Genomic DNA, 19,729 nt, shown 5'->3' with positions numbered 1-19,729 from the left:
CCAGCTGCCCGTCCCTCCACCCCATCAGGCTAGAGGGTGAGGTTGGGGCCTGGCTGAGTGGCTGTATCTGGGGACATGAGAGTGAGGAGGAGAGGAAGGAGAGAAGTTGGAGGTTGGAGAAAAGTGGGGGTGCAGAGCAGGAGAAACTAGAGGACCAGGAGGAAGAGCAAGAAAAGGGCAAAGAAGAAGAGGAAAGCAGAGCAAGGACGGCAGAAGGAAGATGGGAGAGCTCAAGTTTATAGGAGGCCATTGGTTTGGACTGAGCTCCTGCCCTAGGCCCCACTGACCAAACCAAAATGGAGTGACTCGTGCTGACATGCCACACCAGTAAGCCCAAACCAAGGTGTTTGTCCAGCCTTCCAGTTTCAGCCGGCAGGAGAACGAAGTTCCCTAGGATTTAACCTTTACACGGAAAGTAACTTTGAAAGGACCATTCTGCTTTTTTGTTCCCTGTGTCTTCTTCCTTCTGCCTGTTGCTGTCTGTAAAGAAATCTCTTCTGTTCAACTCATCTGGACACATATTCTATTTTACAGAATGAGGTGTTACCCAATTCTAGAATGGCAAATAGAAGTCAATTAAGGGCTGGGCGTGGTGTCTTACGCCTGTAATCCCAGCACTTTGGGAGGCCGAGTCAGGTGGATCACCTGGGGTCAGGAGTTCGAGACCAGCCTGACCAATATGTTGAAAGCCCCTTTCTACTAAAAATACAAAAATAAAAATAGCCAGGAGGTGGAGGAGGTTGCAGTGAGCTGAGATCGTGCCACTGCACTCCAGCTTGGGCGACAGAGCGAGATTTCATCTCAGAAAAAGAAAAAAAAAAGTCAATTAAGGCCTTTAAACTAAATGTATTGTAATTTTGTGACAGGAATGAATGAGTGAATTGGTGAATGAACATGCGGAAGGGGTTTCCATCCAGGCCATCTGGCAAACTCCTACTCCTACAAAACCCAAGCCTCCTCTTCCGGGGAGCCTTCCCTGCCCCCACCCGCCCCCCACAGGCACCTCTGAGCACTTCTCACACTGCGCTCATTTACCCAGGGCCTTGCTGTGAGCTTGGCTCCGCCCTAAACTTCATAAGCGTCATCTTCTGGACTCTTCACTGCAATCCTCTGAGCGGCACTATTATTGCTCCCAATTTATAGGAAACTGAAGCACTGAGCGGTTGCTCTGTCACATGTCTGAGTGGCGGGCTTTGCTCCGCGGCTTCTAGTGACATCATGGGTGAGAAAGCGCTTCGGAATCTTGGAATCACCTTCCTAAGACAAAGAATGGTTGCTGGATTTGTTTGATTCCCCCCCCCCCCCCCCCCCAACAAGTTTTGGAAAGCCAGGCTGCAGAAAGACACTGGGCTCTGGAGGCGGCCCGGGGACAAAACTGGGTTCCGGGTTCTCTGAGCCTCAGTTTCCCTACCGAGGGTGACGAGGCTCCGAGGCCTCGCCCACGCCTGTGACTGACGGCGCTTGCCTCCAATCAGGGCCTGCGCAGCTCGGGCTGCCCGGCCGCGAACCCCGAGGATGAAGCTTTGCTGACACCTGGTGGCTGCAGGGGAAGTGGAACCTTGAGGACCGGTATAAAGGGTCCTTCCGGTCCTGTGGAGACCGGAGAGGAGGGAACTGTAAGCTCAGAGGGGAGGTGAGTAGGGAGGAGGCGCAGAGCACTCTCCACGGGAGAGAGAAAGAGAGGGAGGAAGAGGGAGGACGGACAGGGCATTCTCTAGGAAGTTCCCAGGAAGGCTGGAAGTCGGAGGTCAAGGCGTTGGCAGAGTTGGGTTCCCCTGGGGGCTGCAAGTGAGAATCTGCTCCGTGTTTCTCTCCTAGCTTCTGGTGGGTGGCCGACAATCTGCGGCACTCCTTGCCTTGCAGAAACATCACCCCAGCATCATCTTCACATGACATTCTCCCTGTGTGTGTGGCTGTCTCCACATTTCCCGTTTTCACAGACACCAGTCACATTCCAATAGGGGCCCACCCTACTCCAGTATGATCCACTCTTAATATAACTAATTACATTTGGCCGGGCATGGTAGCTCACACCTGCAGTCACAGTACTTTGGGAGGTGGAGACTGGAGAATTGCTTGAGGCCAAGAGTTCAAGACCAGCCTGGGCAACACAGTGAGACCACCCCCCCCCCCCCCCCGCCAAATTTCTACATAAAAAATTAAAAAGTTAGCAGGTGTGGTCATGCACACCTGTGGTCTCAGCTTCTCCAGAGGCTGAGGCAACAGGATCACTTGAAAGCCCAGTAGTTGGAGGCTGCAGTGAGCTATGATTGTGCCACCACACTCCAGCCTGGACAGCAGAGTGAGACCCTATCGCTTAAAACAAAACTGCACTTGCAATGACCCAGTTTCCAAATAAGGTCACATTCTCTAAGGTACTAAGTAAGCATGTGAATTTGGGGGGGTTCTCATTCAATCCATAATAATCACCATTGCTCTACCCTCAAACTATTACAATCCCCCCAGAGTGAGAGCTTCTAAGGACAGGGAATCTGTCTTAGTACTTTGTATCCCTACTCTGCCCAGTTCCAGGAGTGAAATAGACACTTAGTAAGTATTGGATGAAGAATCAATAAAGAAATGGATAAAAGTAACATTTATTTAGCGTGTATTAGTTTCCACCTTTATGACAATCATTTTAACCACTTTAACAAGGTTTTCCATGTGCCACCACATCTCTGCATTCCAGCCACCACCGTGCCTTTGTGGAGTTTCTTGGAGCTACTAGGCTCCTCCCACCACAGGGCCTTTGCACATGCCGCTCTCATCTGGGACACTCTTCTTTAGCCTCTTTACCCCTGTAATTTCTACTCTTCCTTGAGATCTCAGCTGGAGTCTTTTCCTCAAGGAAGTAGCTTAGACTTGTGTGGATTCTGTTTTTTTAACTTTTATTTTAGGTTCGGGGGTACATGTGCAGGTTTGTTATAAACTCGTGTCATGGGGGTTTGTTATAGATTATTTCATCACCCAGGTACTAAGTCAAGTATCCAGATAGGCACTCAGTAGGTAATGGTTGAAGAATGAATGAAGAAATAGATGATAGTAACATTTATTGAGCACTTACTGGTTTCTTTTTTTTTTTTTTTAACATTATTTATTTATTTATTTATTTTTGAGATGGAGTCTCACTCTGTTGCCTGGGCCGGAGTGCAGTGGCGCAATCTCGACTCACTGCAAGCTCCACCTCCTGGGTTCAAGCAATTCTCCTGCCTCAGCCTCCCTAGTAGCTGGGATTACAGGTGCCCACCACCACACCCGGCAATTTTTTGTATTTTTAGTAGAGATGAGGTTTCACTGTGTTAGCCAGGATGGCCTCAATCTCCTGACCTCATGATCTGCCCGCCTCAGCCTCTCAAAGTGCTGCAATTACAGGCGTGAGCCACCTTGCCCGACTTTTTTTTTTTTTTTTTTTTTTTTTTTACTTAAGTTCTGGGATACATGTGCAGAACGTGCAAGTTTGTTACATAGGTATACATGCACCACAGTGGTTTGCTGCACTCATCAACCCATCATCTATGTTTTAAGCCCTGCATGCATTTGGTATTTGTCCTAATGCTCTCCCTCCCCTTGCTCCCCACCCCTGACAAACCCCAATGTGTGATGTTCTCCTCCCTGTGTCCATGTGTTCTCATTGTTCAACTCCCACTTGTAAGTGAGAACATGCGGTGTGTGGTTTTCTGTTCCTGTGTCAGTTTGCCGAGAATAACGGTTTCCAGCTTCATCCATGTCCCCGCAAAGCACATGAACTCATTCTTTTTTATGGCTGCATAGTATTCCATGATGTATATGGAACACTTACTGGTTTCTACCTTTATGATAATCATTTTAACCACTTTAGTTTATTCAACAAGGTTTTCCACTTTTCCAAATGTGAGGGAATGCTTCTAAATGGAGTCCTAAAGGGGCGAGAATTTCTAAAACATTCCTGAAGAATCATGTTATAGGGCAGTGGTCCCCAAATGTTTTGGCACCAGGGATCGATTTTGTGGAAGACACTTTTTCATGGGCTGTGGGCAGGGGACATTAGATTCTCATTGGAGCATGCAACCTAGATCCTTTGCATGTACAGTTCACAATAGGGTTTGCACTCCTGTGAGAATCTAATGCTGCCGCTGGTCTGACAGGAGGCGGAGCTCAGGCTGCAATGCCCACCTCCTGCTGTGCAACCCCCATTTCTGGCCACGGGAGACCCAGGGTTTGAGGGCCCCTGTTTTAGGGACCTCAACACTGACTACAAAGCAATAGTCATTAACATAAAGTGGCAAGAGTGCAGGGATACACTGACTACAGGAACAGAAAAGACAGCCCATGAAATCACCCCACCTGTGGGGAAGGGGATGGATCAGCAAGGTGACTGCGCCACAGTGCAGCAAATGGACTCCTTCACGAATGATTTTAGGACATTGGAGGTCCAAAGTGGAAAGAAAAAAAAAAAAAAAAAGGAAACTGAATCTCTACCATACACTACATGCAAGAATCAGCTCCAGAAGGATTAAGAACGCAAATGTGAAGAGCAAAAGTTTTAAAAAGTATAGGGAAAAAAATATATTGGGGAATTTCTTTGTAACCAGGGATTAGAAAGAATTTCTTCAAGGTTGGCCGGGTGTAGTGGCTCACTCCTGTAATCCCAGCACTTTGGGAGGCCAAAGCAGGCAGATCACAAGTTCAGGGGTTCAAGACCAGCCTGGCCAACATGGTGAAACCCCTACTAAAAATAGAAAATTTAGGCGGGCATGGTGGTGCATGCCTGTAATCCAGCTACTCAGGAGGCTGAAGCAGAACTGCTGAACCCGGCAGGTGGAGGTTGCAGTGAGCCAAGATTGTACCACTGCACTCCAGCCTGGGCAACAGAGCAAGACTCTGTCTTGGGGGGAAAAAAAGAAAGAAGAATTTCTTCAAGGAGATATGAAAGGCGTAAACCCTAAAGGAAAATATTGCTGTTTGACTACATTAAAATTTAAAATGGCATCAAGAGATACCAAAAACGAAGTGGCAAGAGGCTGCACCCAGGAAGCAGGTATTTGCACTGCATATTAACCAACAAAAACTGAGTCTAAAGACAGAAGGCCTGCAGCATCTCATTTCAGCCTTGTCGCAATCCCATTAGGAAGGTACTGTTTCTCTCCCATCTTCCTCAGTAGAAGCATCAAAGCTCTGAAGGCAAAAGGACTTGCCTGAGCCTCTATCCCTGGCCAATGCCCCAGAACAGCAGTATAAACCCAGCCTTCATTCCCAGATCATTGCATCACCTTGAGCCTCGCTACAGCCAAGATCCTCACAGCTCAGTAGTCTCTTCCTCATTGAAGTAGCTTAGATGTTGTGTAGATTCTTAAATTACTAACAGTTGCCCGCAGCCATATGATGAATGAATGAACACACTCACAAACAGGGCATTCTGACCTCTCCCTGGGCTGGAGTGGGGGTTTCAGGGTTCTTGGCTTCTCTTGCAAATCAAAAAAGACTCTCAGACTCAAGGGGATAATGTGATAATGTGAGAATGGCGGGCAGTGAACATGTTTTTAAGGGCTGGGGCACCCATCACATGCCCCTGAGAATGACTGTGCTCAGCAACCAGCATGTAACAGGGGGCTCAGGAGCTAACCAAGCCAGCCACTCAGAGGCAAGGGAATTTCAAGTCAGATGAAGAAACAAAGGCTCAGAGAGGTTGGGCACTGTGTCCAAGGTCACACAGCTAAGCAGCTGCAGAACCGTAAGATTCAATAAGGGTCCTGTTGCCCTACCCCAGCCCAGATATATGCTGATTCTCATTTCTCTCTCGCTGTCTCGCGCACACACACACACACACACATACATACACACACACACACACACACCCCAGCTACTAGGGGGATCAAAGACCCACAGCAGACAAGTTGCAAGTCACACTTTATTCACTCTCTGGTTGGTCTGGAGGGTTCCTGGGCAGCAGGTCTGGGTCCTGGGAAGGAGGCATGGTGGGGAGGGTACTAGTTGGAGGGGTGGAAGGCGCCACGTTGGTGCCACTGCATGTCGCGGATGCGGCGCACAGACTGCACCTGGGGGTGAGGGGCCCCAAAGTCGCTGCTGTCCTTGTAGTCTCCCTTCTCCAGCAGGTACTGCAGCCCGCGGTAGCCGGGGTACTGGTAGCCAACCCACCTGCAGGACCAGAGGTGAGGGGAGGGTGAAGTGGGGAAACAGGAAGAGAAACAAGAGAGGCGAGGGGAGAGCATCCATAAGCCACTAGGAAGGGTGAAGCCTCCCAACCATTGCCACTTCCCAGGGGTAAGCAGGACACCCTTTCCACCCCACCCTTTCAGCACTGAGCCTCTGCTTTCTTCCTTCTCTTGATGGGGAGCTCACTGCCTCCTGAAGCAAATTTTGACTGAAGGCCTGATACTGGTGTCAGAGCAAGGGGGTGGTATCTTAAGCTCACTGAAGTTTAGAATAAGCCAGGCCTTTGAACCATCCCCATCCACTCCTATCCCACCTCCAAGCCCAGCTGAAAGGCCAAAGAAGAGCTGGGGGAGGTTCCAGGGGCCTTCTGATGAAAGAGGTTCCAGGGGCTACTTAATGAAAGTGCTGGTCTTCTCTCCAGAAAATGGCACACAGGCCTGGCTGCAAGGACCTGCCTGGCCAGTCTCTTTGGACACCTCCAGCTCTACTTCGCATTCTTATGCTCTCACATCTCTGCATTCCAGCCAGTGGCCTTTGTAGAGTTTCTCAGACCTACCAGGCTCCCCCCACATGCACCACAGGGCTTTTGCACATGCTGCTCTCATTGTCTGGGACGCTCTTTCTTGGCCTCTTTACCCCCGCAATTCCTACTGTTCCTTCAGATCTCAGCTCAAGAATCTTTTCTTCAAGGAAGTAGCTTAGACGCATGTGGATTCTTTTTTTTTTTTTTTTTTTTTTTTTTTTTTGAGGCGGAGTCTCGCTCTGTCGCCCGGACTGGAGTGCAGTGGCCAGATCTCAGCTCACTGCAAGCTCCGCCTCCCGGGTTTACACCATTCTCCTGCCTCAGCCTCCCGAGTAGCTGGGACCACAGGCGCCCGCCACCTCGCCCGGCTAGTTTTTTTTTTTTGTATTTTTAGTAGAGACGGGGTTTCACCATGTTAGCCAGGATGGTCTCGATCTCCTGACCTCGTGATCCGCCCGTCTCGGCCTCCCAAAGTGCTGGGATTACAGGCTTGAGCCACCGCGCCCGGCCATGGATTCTTAAATTATTAACAGTTGCCCCTTCTAGACTGTTGGCTACACAGGGCAGAAGCCAGATCTCTTTAATCTCCTTCACCCTGGGCACCTAACACAATGCCTGGCATATGATAGCACTGATGAATGAATGAATCAATGAATGAATGAAGGGAAAGAGGGAATGAAGGAGAACAGGAGCAGAGAACTTTGCACACCACTTTAGGAGTTTGACAAACCCCAAGAAGCCAGTATGTTTGGCTAAACTGGTTCTGTTGGGGGAAAGAGCCTTAATTCGTAGCACTTGCTGATTTCTATGCTGTAAATGCACCCACTGTGGCTGGTTTCAAGCTACCAATGATTAGTCAACCAGTTCACACAAATTCTGAAAATGTAAGAGTCGGTTCCAGGCTGGGCGCAGTGGCTCACGCCTGTAATCCCAGCGCTTTGGGAGGCCGAGGCAGGCAGATCATGAGGTCAGGAGTTTGAGACTAACCTGGCCAACACAGTGAAACCCCGTCTCTACTAAAAATGCAAAACATTAGCTGAGCTTGGTAGTGGACACCTGTAATCCCAGCTATTTGGGAGGTTGAGACAGGAGAATTGCTTGAACCTGGGAGTCGGAGGCTGCAGTGAGCTGAGATTGTTCCACTGCATTCCAGCCCGGGTGACAGTGCAAGACCCCATCTCAATTAAAAAAAAAAAAAAAAAAAAGCTGATATAAGCTACTTCCGACACACCGCTGCCCAAAGTTCATCTGTGGACCCCCCATGGAATCCAAATTTTTTACCATGAGAAATCCCTCATTGCTGATGGCCAGGGTCGATGTGCCCAGGAACTTCAATTCAGTGGAAAATGACACCTCCTGTTCCCAAACTTAGGGACACATGCGGTCAAAGGCAGCATGGGCTGGTCCTCCTGCTTCTCACAGGTTTCAGACTACTCAACTCATTCCTTCCCTCCTGCCTCAACTTGCCCCTCTGACATACGTGTCTTGCTCACTGGGGCTGAGGTAAAGGCCAAGGTTTCTCCACTCCAAAGGCCATTTCCCCAAAGGCAGCTCTAGGGAGAAATTCAGGGGCTGTAAGTCACCTGTGGGCAGAGAATTCCCATTTACTTTCCAGTGGGAAGCCAGAGGTCAGCAGAGAACACTGATGTGTGCAATATCACCAGTGTATACAGGGCAGAGCAGGACTTAGGACCCCGGAGTCTCAGTTCCTGGGGCAGGGTGAGCCAGGGCTGGCAATGCACTTACGTGCCACTCTGCACCCGCACAGATGACACCTTCTCCTGGTAGCCGTGGGCGTGGAAGCTGGGTACGTCATCATCTATGATTTCCATCTTCTTCCCGGTGAAGTTCGGGTTTTCATAGAGGATGATCTTGTGCTCTTGGCTGTCCTATTGGCAGAGGATGTGGGGAAGTGAGTATGGGTGACGGGGCCCAGGGTTGGCCTTCCCACCCCATGCTCATGCCCCAGAATTGGGATCCTCATGTCCCACACATCAGTCTCTGCCCAGTGCACCTACCACGTGTCTATGACAACTGCTGTTGGATCACAGCCATTTGTTAAGTTTCTGCTGGGCCATTTTCATGTAACAGACACTCTGCAACACTTTGGGGAATATTTGATTCTGAAATGTCATTTTTTCCTCCTATGCCTCAAGTTTCTCTTTTATAAATGGCAGCTACGATCTACCACCCACTCACAAGTGCACATTCACACAGGCACACACATGCACACACACAGGCACCCACTCATGCGCGCACACACACGTGCACACCCACACAGGCGCGCACACACAGGCACACACACGTGCACACACATGCACATGCACACACAGGCAGGCACACACACACATGCATAGGCTACTTGTGCCTCTAATAGGCACCTGAGATATTTTGATTTTTCTTCATTTCTGCATCTCTTCCCATCCTCCTGTTCCTATAACATTTTCCTTAGTTATCTAATCCTTTAAACATTTTCAGTTTAAGATAAGATTTTTAGATAAGAAAACCCTTATCCCTTAGACATAAAATCCTTTTATGCCATTTGGCAGATGAGAAAAATGAGGCACAGAGAGGTCAAATGACGTGCTCAAGGTCACAGAGCTGGGAGCAGCACAGCCAACATGGGAACCTGGGTCTGTGGGGTGTGAAGTCCAGTGTTCTCCAACCTTCCAGTAGGTCCTGGGAGGAGCTAGACTGGGCTTGGAGGGTTTGGGAGTGTAACTGAGCAGTGATGGGCCCTGTCCCCTCCCTGACAGTTTACACACTCACACACTAGTAAGAATCAGGATCTCAGAAGCACTGAAAACTCACACTGGCACGAGTCTTGAAGAAGAGCTAAATCACCTTCTTCTCCAGTCCTGAACTCAGAATTTCTTGTATTTCTGATGGCTACCGGTTATTGAGCAATGACTCTGTGACGACAGTTGCCCAACCCTGCGGGGTGGGGGCACCAACCACGTAAAATAGAATGTGTATAGTGCCCTCTGGAGCATTTCATAATCTTGTGATTGGAGCCCCCTGGAGTTGTGCAGCGTGACAACCCTCAAGCTAATAAGCACATTGGAATCTCAAGACAGTAGATACCAATATGCCCATTTTACAGATGAAGAAACTGAGGCTTAGGGAAGTAAAATGACTTTTGCAAGGTCACCCAGTGAGGAGGTTCCTCACCAATCATAAGGGGCACAATGCTAGAGGGGCAGGCTCCTTCCTGGTCTCAGGACCTCCGGCTCCAAGGTGGCAGAGACAGAAAGTAGGATGATGGGCAGAGAGAGGAAATAGAATGATGGCAGGGGGCTCACCACTTTGATGGGCCTCAGGGAGCTGAGGGAGTCCGTCCTCCGGCTGCTGGTCCACGAGTCCCAGCGGGGGTACTCGCCCTTCTCAAACACAAACTGCTCACCCTTGCAGTTGGCCTGTTCATAGCCCACCCAGCTGCCATGGAGACAGAGAGAAAGGGGGCAGGTCAGTTCCACTCCAAGCTTCCTATGGCAGGATCCTGGCTACTCACATTGACCCCTGGGGTTCACTCTTTCCCAACCCGGCAAGATGTAGTAGCCCCACCCGAACCTTAGCACAGCAAATCCAAGCGCACAGTCCCCTCAGTTATCCAGAACTCAGTGCTATGCTGCCTTTAACCACCTGGAACACAGTTAAGAAATAAGAAGGCAGTCTAAATAACGGCCCGCAACAAATACCAATATATAGATGCCATGCACTAAAGCCAATAGTATACTGGTAAGTTAATAGCCAACTCTAGGCCGGGTGCGGTGGCTCAAGCCTGTAATCCCAGCACTTTGGGAGGCCGAGACGGGTGGATCACGAGGTCAGGAGATCGAGACCATCCTGGCGAACACGGTGAAACCCCATCTCTACTAAAAAAAATACAAAAAACTAGCCAGGCGAGGTGGCGGGCGCCTGTAATCCCAGCTACTCGGGAGGCTGAGGCAGGAGAATGGCATAAACCCGGGAGGCGGAGCTTGCAGTGAGCTGAGATCGCGCCACTGCACTCCAGCCTGGGCGACAGAGCGAGACTCCGTCTCCACAAAAAAAAAAAAAAGCCAACTCTCAAAAAAGCAAAACAAAAATTAACACTCTTGATTTGCAGTGTTTGCCAATTTCCATGGTGTAAATGCTCCCACTGTGACAGATTTCAAGCTATGACACGGCTGCAAATGGAGCTGGGGAGAGAGATACACAGTCAGCCTTCACCACTGAGAACTGACCCCAGACCCCCTCTGTTGTATGCAAACCCCTCTCTTTGGATCTGTTTCTTCTCTTGTCCCTGTTGTTAGACTCTGCCCAAACTCTGTTTTTGTAGATCCACATTAGAAGAAAAATAGCACACTAAAGAGTGAGGGATGGCCTTCAGGTCGGGCATGGCTAATAGAGGAAGGCAAAAAATAGGAGAAAAAAACACAAATCTCAAAATGATTAGCATTCTGGGGCCAACCAGTGCAGAGGCAAACATTTCAGCATGTGCAATAATGGCTGTTCAGAGGAATAATCTAAGTTATTAATGAAAGAGGAGATCATGTTTATTATCCTCTTTTGGAAGAGTAGTCTTGATCCAGTAATTCTACTTTAGGCAATGGGTCCTTAGAAAACAGTTGTCAAGGGGCTGGGCGCCATGGCTCATGCTTGTAATCTCAGCACTTTGGGAGGCCAAGGCAGGCGGATCACCTCAGGTCAGGAGCTCAAGACCAGCCTGGCCAACATGGTGAAACTCTGTCTCTACTAAAAATACGAAAAATTAGCTAGGCACGGTGTTGCATGCTTGTAATCCCAGTTACTCGGTAGTCTGAGGCAGGAGAATTGCTTGAACCAGGGAGGCAGAGGTTGCAGTGACTTGAAATCGTGCCATTGAATTCCAGCCTGGGTGACAAGAGCTACAACTCCATTTCAACAAAACAAAACAAACAAACAAAAACAGTTGTCAAGGGATCACAGATATCTGAATAAGGATGTTCATTGTGGCATTGTTTATAATATCCAGTAACTGAAAAACTAAAACATCCTACAATCAGGGCCTGGATATGGCATATTCAATCATGGACTGTTACAAAGCCATGGTAAGTAATGACATAGGATGTGGGTTATCAAATGTAACTGGTGTAACTATCACCAGGTAAGCTTGTTAAATGCAGATTCCAGGCTCCAGAGCCAAGTTTGATTTAGTGGGACTGAAGTGGGGCCCGAGAACCTCCATTTTAAAGCATCTCCCTTCTGTCAATCTGATGTGAATTTTCCTCAAACGACTTTGAAAAGCACCAACATAAAATGCTGTTTAATGACATGAAGAGAGTTCATGCTACCTTGTAAAGTTTCCAAAGTGAGTAATAAAACACCATGTTTAGTATGATACAAGTTTGATTTGATTGTACACAGAGAGAGAGAGAGAGAGAGAGAGAGAGAAAGAGAGAGAGAGAAGGAAATCTAAATTCATACCAAAATCTTAATAATGGTTACTTCTGAGTAGTGAACAGAAGTCATACGGTTTTTTGCCTTAAACCATATCTTCTTAGTTTTAAACAATAAATGATAGTTAATAAAAATACTAAATGTCGTATTTTTTAAAAAAGCACAAGAGTGTAAAATCGCTTTGGGAAATTTTTTTTCATCAAAATATTTGAAAAGGCAGCTGAAAATCAGATGTGATGCTTAAATAGTCAAATCTCAGTTATCCAGAAAGGGATTCTCTTGGATGCAACAGATTCCCTGAGCATGTCAGATGACCAAGGCTTGGCATAGCCACTGCTTTAGCTATGTTCTGCACATCTTCAGGTTCTGACCCATGTAGGGCCGTGGAACTCTGCAGAATTCCCTGAGAACCTTGAGGTGTGGTATGGCTCACCTTAGGATCTCCAGCCATATCTGACTTACTGGCCACCAGTGGACATTTCTACATCCTGAGGCTTTGACAGAGAAGGAGTAATGAGAGAAGCTGTGGTTTGTGTCCCAGACACTCTGCAGGCTCACATAGGACTATGCTCAGCTATATGACATAAGGTGAGTCAACCATTCAGTTCCCCTTCTCTCTTGGATACAGACCTGGCCCCCAAGTGTGCCAAAAAATCTGTAAAGACCCAGTATTGTCAGGATTTGGGAAGGGAGGAGGGGATGCAGAGCTGGGACATCCAGCCTTAAACCTCCCAGGATTGAGGACCCTCCTGGAACCAGAGATTGGCAGTTCTAAAAGCTTCATGAGTCACTATGTCCATCTTCCTGCCTTGACCTCTGTATCAGGCTTTCTACATGACCCTTTCCCTTCATCCCCAGAGCACATGGTCATCCTTATCCTACAGAGGAGGAAACTGAGGCTCAGAGGGGGAAGGTCCTGGTCCAACACCACACAGCCCAGAAGTGGTGGAGCCTGGATTTGAACCCAGCTCTATCTGACTGCAAAGCATGAATTATCTCCATACACTGCCAGTCCCCAAAACTTGGTCCCCAGATTGCAGATAGGAGAACAGCAAGGGTAGATTCCCCCAGTCCACAACCTGATCACCTCACCCAAAGTCCCTGACCAGGAGAGGCCACCCAGGTACTTACGGTCCAGCCTGCACTAGGACAGAGCCTGCCTTCTCCACACCAGTCTCCTTCAGGTTGGGGCAGGGCCCATTGAGCTCATGCGAGTGGCCTTGAAAGTTTTCCTGCTCAAAGATGATGATCTGCAACAGGAAGCGAGACTCAGACCCTCATCATGATGAAGAGGAGTGACAGTTGACTGATAGACATGGGGAGGGAGCTCAGAGAACCCAAAGGATGCTGAAGGGTTCACCTCCAGAGTGACAAATCAAACATAAAAATCAAACAGCCCTGGCTCTGGCTATAAGCAGCTATGGGACCTTGAGCCTGCATTTGTCCTCTTTAAGTGTCAGTCTCCCCATCTGTAAAATGGGAAATAAAGACAGAACCCAGGCCGGGTGTGGTGGCTCACACCTGTAATCCCAGCATTTTGGGAGGCTGAGGTGGGAGGATTGCTTGAGCCCAGGAATTCCAGACCAGCCTGGGCAAGATGGCAAGACCCCACTTCTAATTTTTTTAAAAAGAAAAAGAAACAAAGACAGAAACTGCCTTGTGATATTGTTTGTTAGAAGGATTCAGGGGAGCATAATTTGCACACCATATTTGCTCTGCTTGTGGGAGACATAATTATGTTAATTAAGAGATATGGTACAGATTCCAATAAGTGGCAGAGCTGAAATTGGAGCCCAGGCTTGTCTGATGCAGCTGAAATGGAAGCAACACTTTGCGAACCCTAACATGTGCACGTAGCACCTGGGATCTGGATAAGTGCAGTTTCTGAGGGAACAGGTCTGGGGTGCAGCCCCGGATTCTGCATTTCCAATCATCTCCCAGGTGATGCTGGTGCCACTGGCTTATGGACCAAATTAGGAGTACTGACGTGCTAGACCACGCGTTTGAGCTTCTCCTCCTCCCATTAGAGCTGCACTAGTACCTTCATATACACCCCTTACCTCCATTTCGCCCATAAAACTACACACACCTGGGCCCTTTCTCCAAGCCTCCACAGAATTCCCAGGTGTCCCTATGAGCTCCCCCTTGAAATACTTCTTAAGAGGACTTCACTCCCCTTGCCTCACCTGGTATTATCAGCCCAAGGAAGGGGGCTCAGGAGATCCCCATCAGGGAAACTGAAGCTCTGCAAAGTGAAGAGACCCACCCAACATCTCCCACATCCAAATTAACCTTGAGGCTAGCTGCCACCTTTCATGGTTCCAGTGAGAATTTTGGAGGCAGAGCTTTTCCAGCCACATTTCCCCAGCAAACTGCCCGTGGATGAAAAGATGGGCTCAGGTCAGCACACTCCCAGTGGGGGAAGCTACAGAATCAACATGGTCAGCACAGGCTGGATAAACATAGCCCTGACTCCCAGGCCTGGAATTAGCCACACAAAGAAAGGAAAAGGGGTGCCCCACAGGGCTTAGAGATGAATTCCATGGGCTCAATCCAGCCTTTACAATCAGAGACCCAGCCCTTTACTGTCACTGACTTGGCTAGAGATAGGGTCAGGAGACAAGGGCTCCATTGTGTCCTGTTACATCCAGTTGTGCAAACCTAAAAAGCAATTCAATACTCTGGGCCTCAGTTCTCTCATCTGTAAAATGGGGAATCAAGAATGTGGAAGTTCGGGGCTAGTTTATTATTACCCTGGCCTGGGAGACAAGAGCTTGCGTGCGGTTAGCACATAGTATTTGTGCTGCTTGTGGGAGACATAATTACGTTAATTAAAAGACATGCTACAGATCCCACATGAGTAAGTGGAAGAGCTGAAACTGAAGCCCAGGCTAGTCTGATGCAGCTGAAATTGAAGCAGCACTTTGCGGACTCTAACCTGTGCACGTAACACTGGGATCTTGATCAAACGCAGTTTCTGAGGGAGCAGGCCTGGGGTGCCCACCTGAATAGGGGTAGGCAGGTGAGGAAGGGTAGTTTCTCCATACATTTGAAAGCCCAAAAGCTCAGAGGACCCAGGAGCTCACTAGCATTGTTATTATTAATCAATAGAGTGGAGGGCAACATTTTACAAATTGTCTAATCCTTTAAAACTGCACTGTCCCACACAGCAGCCATTAGTAACATATGGCTACTGAGCACGCATAATTAGTCCATACTATTACTTATACTGTGCTCTAAGTGTAAAATACACATCATATGTTGAAAATTCAGAATGGAAAAAATAATGTAAAATATCTGCCTAATAATTCTTATATTGATTATACATTAACATGCTCATCTTTTGGATATATTGGGTTTCATAAAATATAATATGAAAATTAATTTCACCTGTTTCTTTTTACTTGTAATGATGTGGCTACTAGAAAATTTTGCATTACCTATGTGGCTCACATCATAGGTCTAGTGGACAGTGCTTCTTGCTTTTTTCCAAACTCACCCAGCTCATTCCCACCTTGGAGTCTTTGTGACTGATGTTCCTTTTGTCTGGATGCTGTCATCAACCCTCACCCACATTTTAAATTTTTCTGTGGAGATGGGATCTCACTATGTTGCCCAGGCTGGCCTCAACTTTTTGGCTCAAGCAATCCTCCTGTCTCGGCCTCACAAAGGCACCCCCAATTTTTACATAGCCGCTTCCTCACTTGACCCAGGTGTGTGCTCAAAGTCACCTCCTCAGAGAGGCCCTCCTGGAACACCTGAGCTACCACAACCATTGCGACTCTCGGGAGCCCCTTCCCCTAGTTTACATTTATTTGTAGCACTTCTCACTACTGGAAATCATATATTCATTTATTTATTGTCTGTCCTTCTTCTGGAAAGTAAGCCCCATAAGGGACAGATCGGGGTGAACAGGTGAGGGGCTGCATCTGCTCAGGCTTGCCTGGCCCAGGAGGCACCGAGTCAGACCAAGGGGCCATTCCGAAGGAACCTGTGCCTGGAGCTACCAAAGCAGAGAGGCACAGGAGGGCAGCCAGGTGGGTGCTCCTCGATGGAGGTTTGAGGGCAGACTTGGTGTGACAAGTCTCTGACATTGTGATAAGATCCTGCTGCCCTTGGGTGGGCAGGTGGATGAGAAATCAAAGAAGGGATTATTTGATGGTGTTAGGTGGTTGCACACCCCGGGCTGGGTGTTAGGTTGAGCCTGGTTTCTTTGGCTCTCACAACTTCCCTATGCAATAAATCTGACTCCTCCTTTTACAGAGATGGAACTGAGGCTCAGAGGGATCAAATAATTGGCCCGGGTCACACAGCAGGTGCAGAGCCAGGACTCGCACCCACCTTCCATCTACTAATCCCATCTCTGACTGAGAATGAGGGTCTACTCCAGTTTCAGGGAGCCCTGTGGACAGTAGGGTGTGGGAAAACAGATAAGGGAGAGAAACTGAAGTCTCTAAAGCTGGAGGCTGGTACTGGGAATCCCAGCATGCCAGCTATGGGCTGGGGAGGGACTCTCAGAATCAGCCCCAAGTGTGTAGGTAGGGGAGACTGAGTCCCAGAGAGGGGCAGGGGTGGAGAGGGGGTACCTGTGAAGAAAGATGCCAAGCCCATTTTACAGAAGGGCAACTAAGTCTGGGAGAGGAGCATTGCATGCCCCCTCCTCCGAGAGGTACCCACCTTGGGGTTGAGGGACTGTGGTTTGCCCGCCTGGGTCTGGTGGTCTGAGGCCATGGTGGACTGTCCCGTGCAGGAATGACCTGGAAGACATGGGAAGCAGCAGTGAGGACCTGGAGGAGCCACTGACTTTTTCACTGTGTGGGGACTTGGGACCACTCCTCTCTGGCCCCAAATATTCTTCTTTTCCCCCTGGTTTCAGGCTGTCCCAGAGCTGTGGGGTCTGTAAGCAGCTACTTGAACTTCTGTCCTTAGCTTCATTTATATCTATCCAGGCCAGCTCCAGGAGGAGGGAAAAATGAAGTCTACTCCCAAAAAAGGGGGGGCAGTGATAAACTGAGCTTAAATGAGGTCCCAAGTGGGTCCCCAACACTCAACCCCAGACAATGGATACCATGCAGAATATAGAACAGTCAATCCCAGAACTTCTGCCTTTATGCAGAAATTTCCTAAATAAAATTGTGTGGAACAAACAAAGCCTATGCATTGGCTGTATTTTGTGGTGTGGTGGTGCCCAGTTTAGGAACTCACAAAGTTCCCTGTCCCCCTGCTGTTTCTCCCACCCTCTCTCTGGGACTCCTCTCCCCATCCCGGTACCTAGATTTCTCTTCTCTGCCACTGGTTTTACGTCCCCATTAGTGAAATCATCTGATACAGAACCCATGTTACAAGAAAGGGAAGAAATGGGTGCAATGGTAGAAACCCAGGCACTGTGGCAGGCAGCAGCATAGACCTGCCTTAGCTATTGAGAACATCAGAAAAGTCTGGAAAATTGTCAGCCTCTTCCCCCTTCCTGCAGGAGGGGTGATCAAACCAGGCTGTGTTTCCTCAGGGGTAAGAGAGGAAGCCTGGCCTTCCTCTTCAGAGATAATGCCCAGCTTCCAGAAGCCCCTTCCACATGAAAGGCCAAGACTGGATGTTTCCCAGGAGGAAGAAATTCAGTTAAGCACCTTGGGAGCCAAACCTACTTCTCTCCGGCAAGAAACCAGCCCTCTGGGCTTGTCAGAGTGCCTGAGGTCCTGCCCTATCGCTTCCCAGTCCTGAGTGTTCACAGACGGAAGAAGCTCAGTTGGTCCAGTTCAGGAGCAGTCTCTGCTGCCTACCAGAATTGAGACTCTGGGCAGGTCACATCCTCTCCCTATGCCTCAACTTCTTGTTCTATAAAATGGGGGCAGTAATGATGTCTAATAATACCTGTGAACAGGTTGTGAGGATTCAATTACGTAATGTATAAAACCGGAAGCACTTGGCCGTGGTCCCAGAACACACTCAGCATGCAGGAAATGGCAGCAATTGTGGCATTATTAGAGTCATTTCTGTCATGCTTTAGTGGCATTGAAATAACCTGTTGCTGGGAGCTGTCACATACCTTAGGCTGCATCCTACCCGTAGCATTCTCAGAGACTGGGCACAGAGTGGGTGGCCCAGAATTGCAGATGTGGAGGAAAACTGACTCACCCACCTGGAAACAAGGCTGAACCATCGCTGGTTTGATTCTTGCAAAACCCTCAGTTACATTCTCCTCCTCAGCGACTGACAAAACAAGGATGCTGATAGTCTGTTCAATATTAATAATAAAGAACATTGCTGCAATACGCACTGTGTGCCAGGCACTGTGCTGGATGATCCACCTACCTTCTCTTGAATCCTCACAATAAAGAAGCCTTTTTGACCCCCTTCCCGTTTACCAGAAAAGAAAACTGAGGTTAACAGCATTGAAGTCTCTGCCCAAAGTCACTTGTCAGAATCCAGGTGCTCCCATGCTTTCCGGCAGGGGTGAGGATGACAGAAAGAAGGGAAGATAAGCAAAGGAGGCAATCTTACCAGTGACACCAGCCCCTGCGAGTGCTGTGAAGCTCGGCCAGCGGGAGGTGGCATTTATACCTTCCCCAGAAGTGCTGGTGCCAAGATGAGTGACCGCTGTGTTCCTGCGAAAAGCAGGGTGAGAATGCTGGATTAAGCTCTCACCAAAGCTCGGGTCAGCAAATGCCCACAGACATTGTGTCTCTGCACAATAATGTCATTAGCTTTCAGATTCGGCCACGCCGGGGTGGTCAGGCGGCTGGGCAAGGAGATGCCCGCTTTGCATGCATCAGCCGTCCAGCTGCCAGGGCTGGGGGCACACTGGGTTCACTGGTGCGCTCAGTCAGGCCCTGAGGCATGGCAGACAGAGGAACATCTCAGTGGACTTGGGAAAGAACAAGTAAAGAAGGGTGGTTTGGCAGAGCCTGGGCTTCATTCATCTACCCATTTATTCATTCAACAAATATTTGCCGGGCATCCATTTGGTGACAAGCTCTGTTCTAGGGTAGAGTATCAGGAAGAGGATCTACCCCAGCCCAGGCATTTCAGAAAAGCTCCTGGGAGGTAGCGCATCCCTCAGGGATGGAGAAGAGGAAGAATAGGGTGGGGGGACAGGTCCAAGTAGAAAGGGTCCATATGCATGGAACCAGCATGGTGTATTTCAAGAAGACCTGAAAACAGGTTAACAAAGCTAAAGCATGCCATGTGACAAATAGAGCCTGTGCCAGGTGGACAAGGTGGGCAGGGCCTGATGTTGCAGGGTCAGGGAGGACAATTATGGAGAGTGCATTTTATTCTCAAGGTCTCTGGCTGTTTTTCTTTCTTTTCTTTTCTTTCTTTTATTTTTCTTTTCTTTCTTTTCTTTCTTTCTTTTTGAGACGGAATCTTGCTCTGTCACCCAGGCTGGAGTGCAGTGGTGAGATCTCGGCTCACTGCAACCTCTGGCTCCCAGGTTCAAGTGATTATCCTGTCTCAGCCTCCCTAGTAGCTGGGAGTACAGGTGTGCACGACCAGGTCCAGCTAATTTTTTTTTTTTTTGTATTTTAGTAGAGACAGGGTTTTGACGTGTTGCCCAGGGTGGTCTCGAACTCCTGAGCTCAGGCAATCCAACCACCTTTGCCTCCTAAAGTGCTGGGATTACAGGCATGAGCCACT

At 48.7% G+C, this 19,729-nt stretch overlaps 1 protein-coding gene across 1 annotated transcript; it reads right to left on the bottom strand.

Annotated features, from left to right (window-relative positions):
- Nucleotides 1-5,869: 5,869 nt before the first annotated feature.
- Nucleotides 5,870-18,617, bottom strand: CRYBB2 (crystallin beta B2). The gene is made up of 6 exons (XM_010373300.2): nt 18,596-18,617; nt 16,775-16,854; nt 13,229-13,347; nt 9,979-10,111; nt 8,423-8,565; nt 5,870-6,135 (listed from the first exon to the last, which is right to left on the bottom strand). Exons 2-6 carry the CDS (start codon nt 16,826-16,828, stop codon nt 5,967-5,969), a joined length of 618 nt encoding a protein of 205 aa, XP_010371602.1. The 5' UTR covers nt 16,829-16,854; nt 18,596-18,617; the 3' UTR covers nt 5,870-5,966.
- Between the last annotated feature and the right edge of the window lie 1,112 nt (nt 18,618-19,729).

This window comes from Rhinopithecus roxellana, chromosome 13 (genome assembly GCF_007565055.1).
Source record: "Rhinopithecus roxellana isolate Shanxi Qingling chromosome 13, ASM756505v1, whole genome shotgun sequence".
In the NCBI taxonomy this organism is placed as follows: Eukaryota; Metazoa; Chordata; class Mammalia; order Primates; family Cercopithecidae; genus Rhinopithecus; species Rhinopithecus roxellana.
This window is presented reverse-complemented; position numbering and strand designations above follow the sequence as displayed.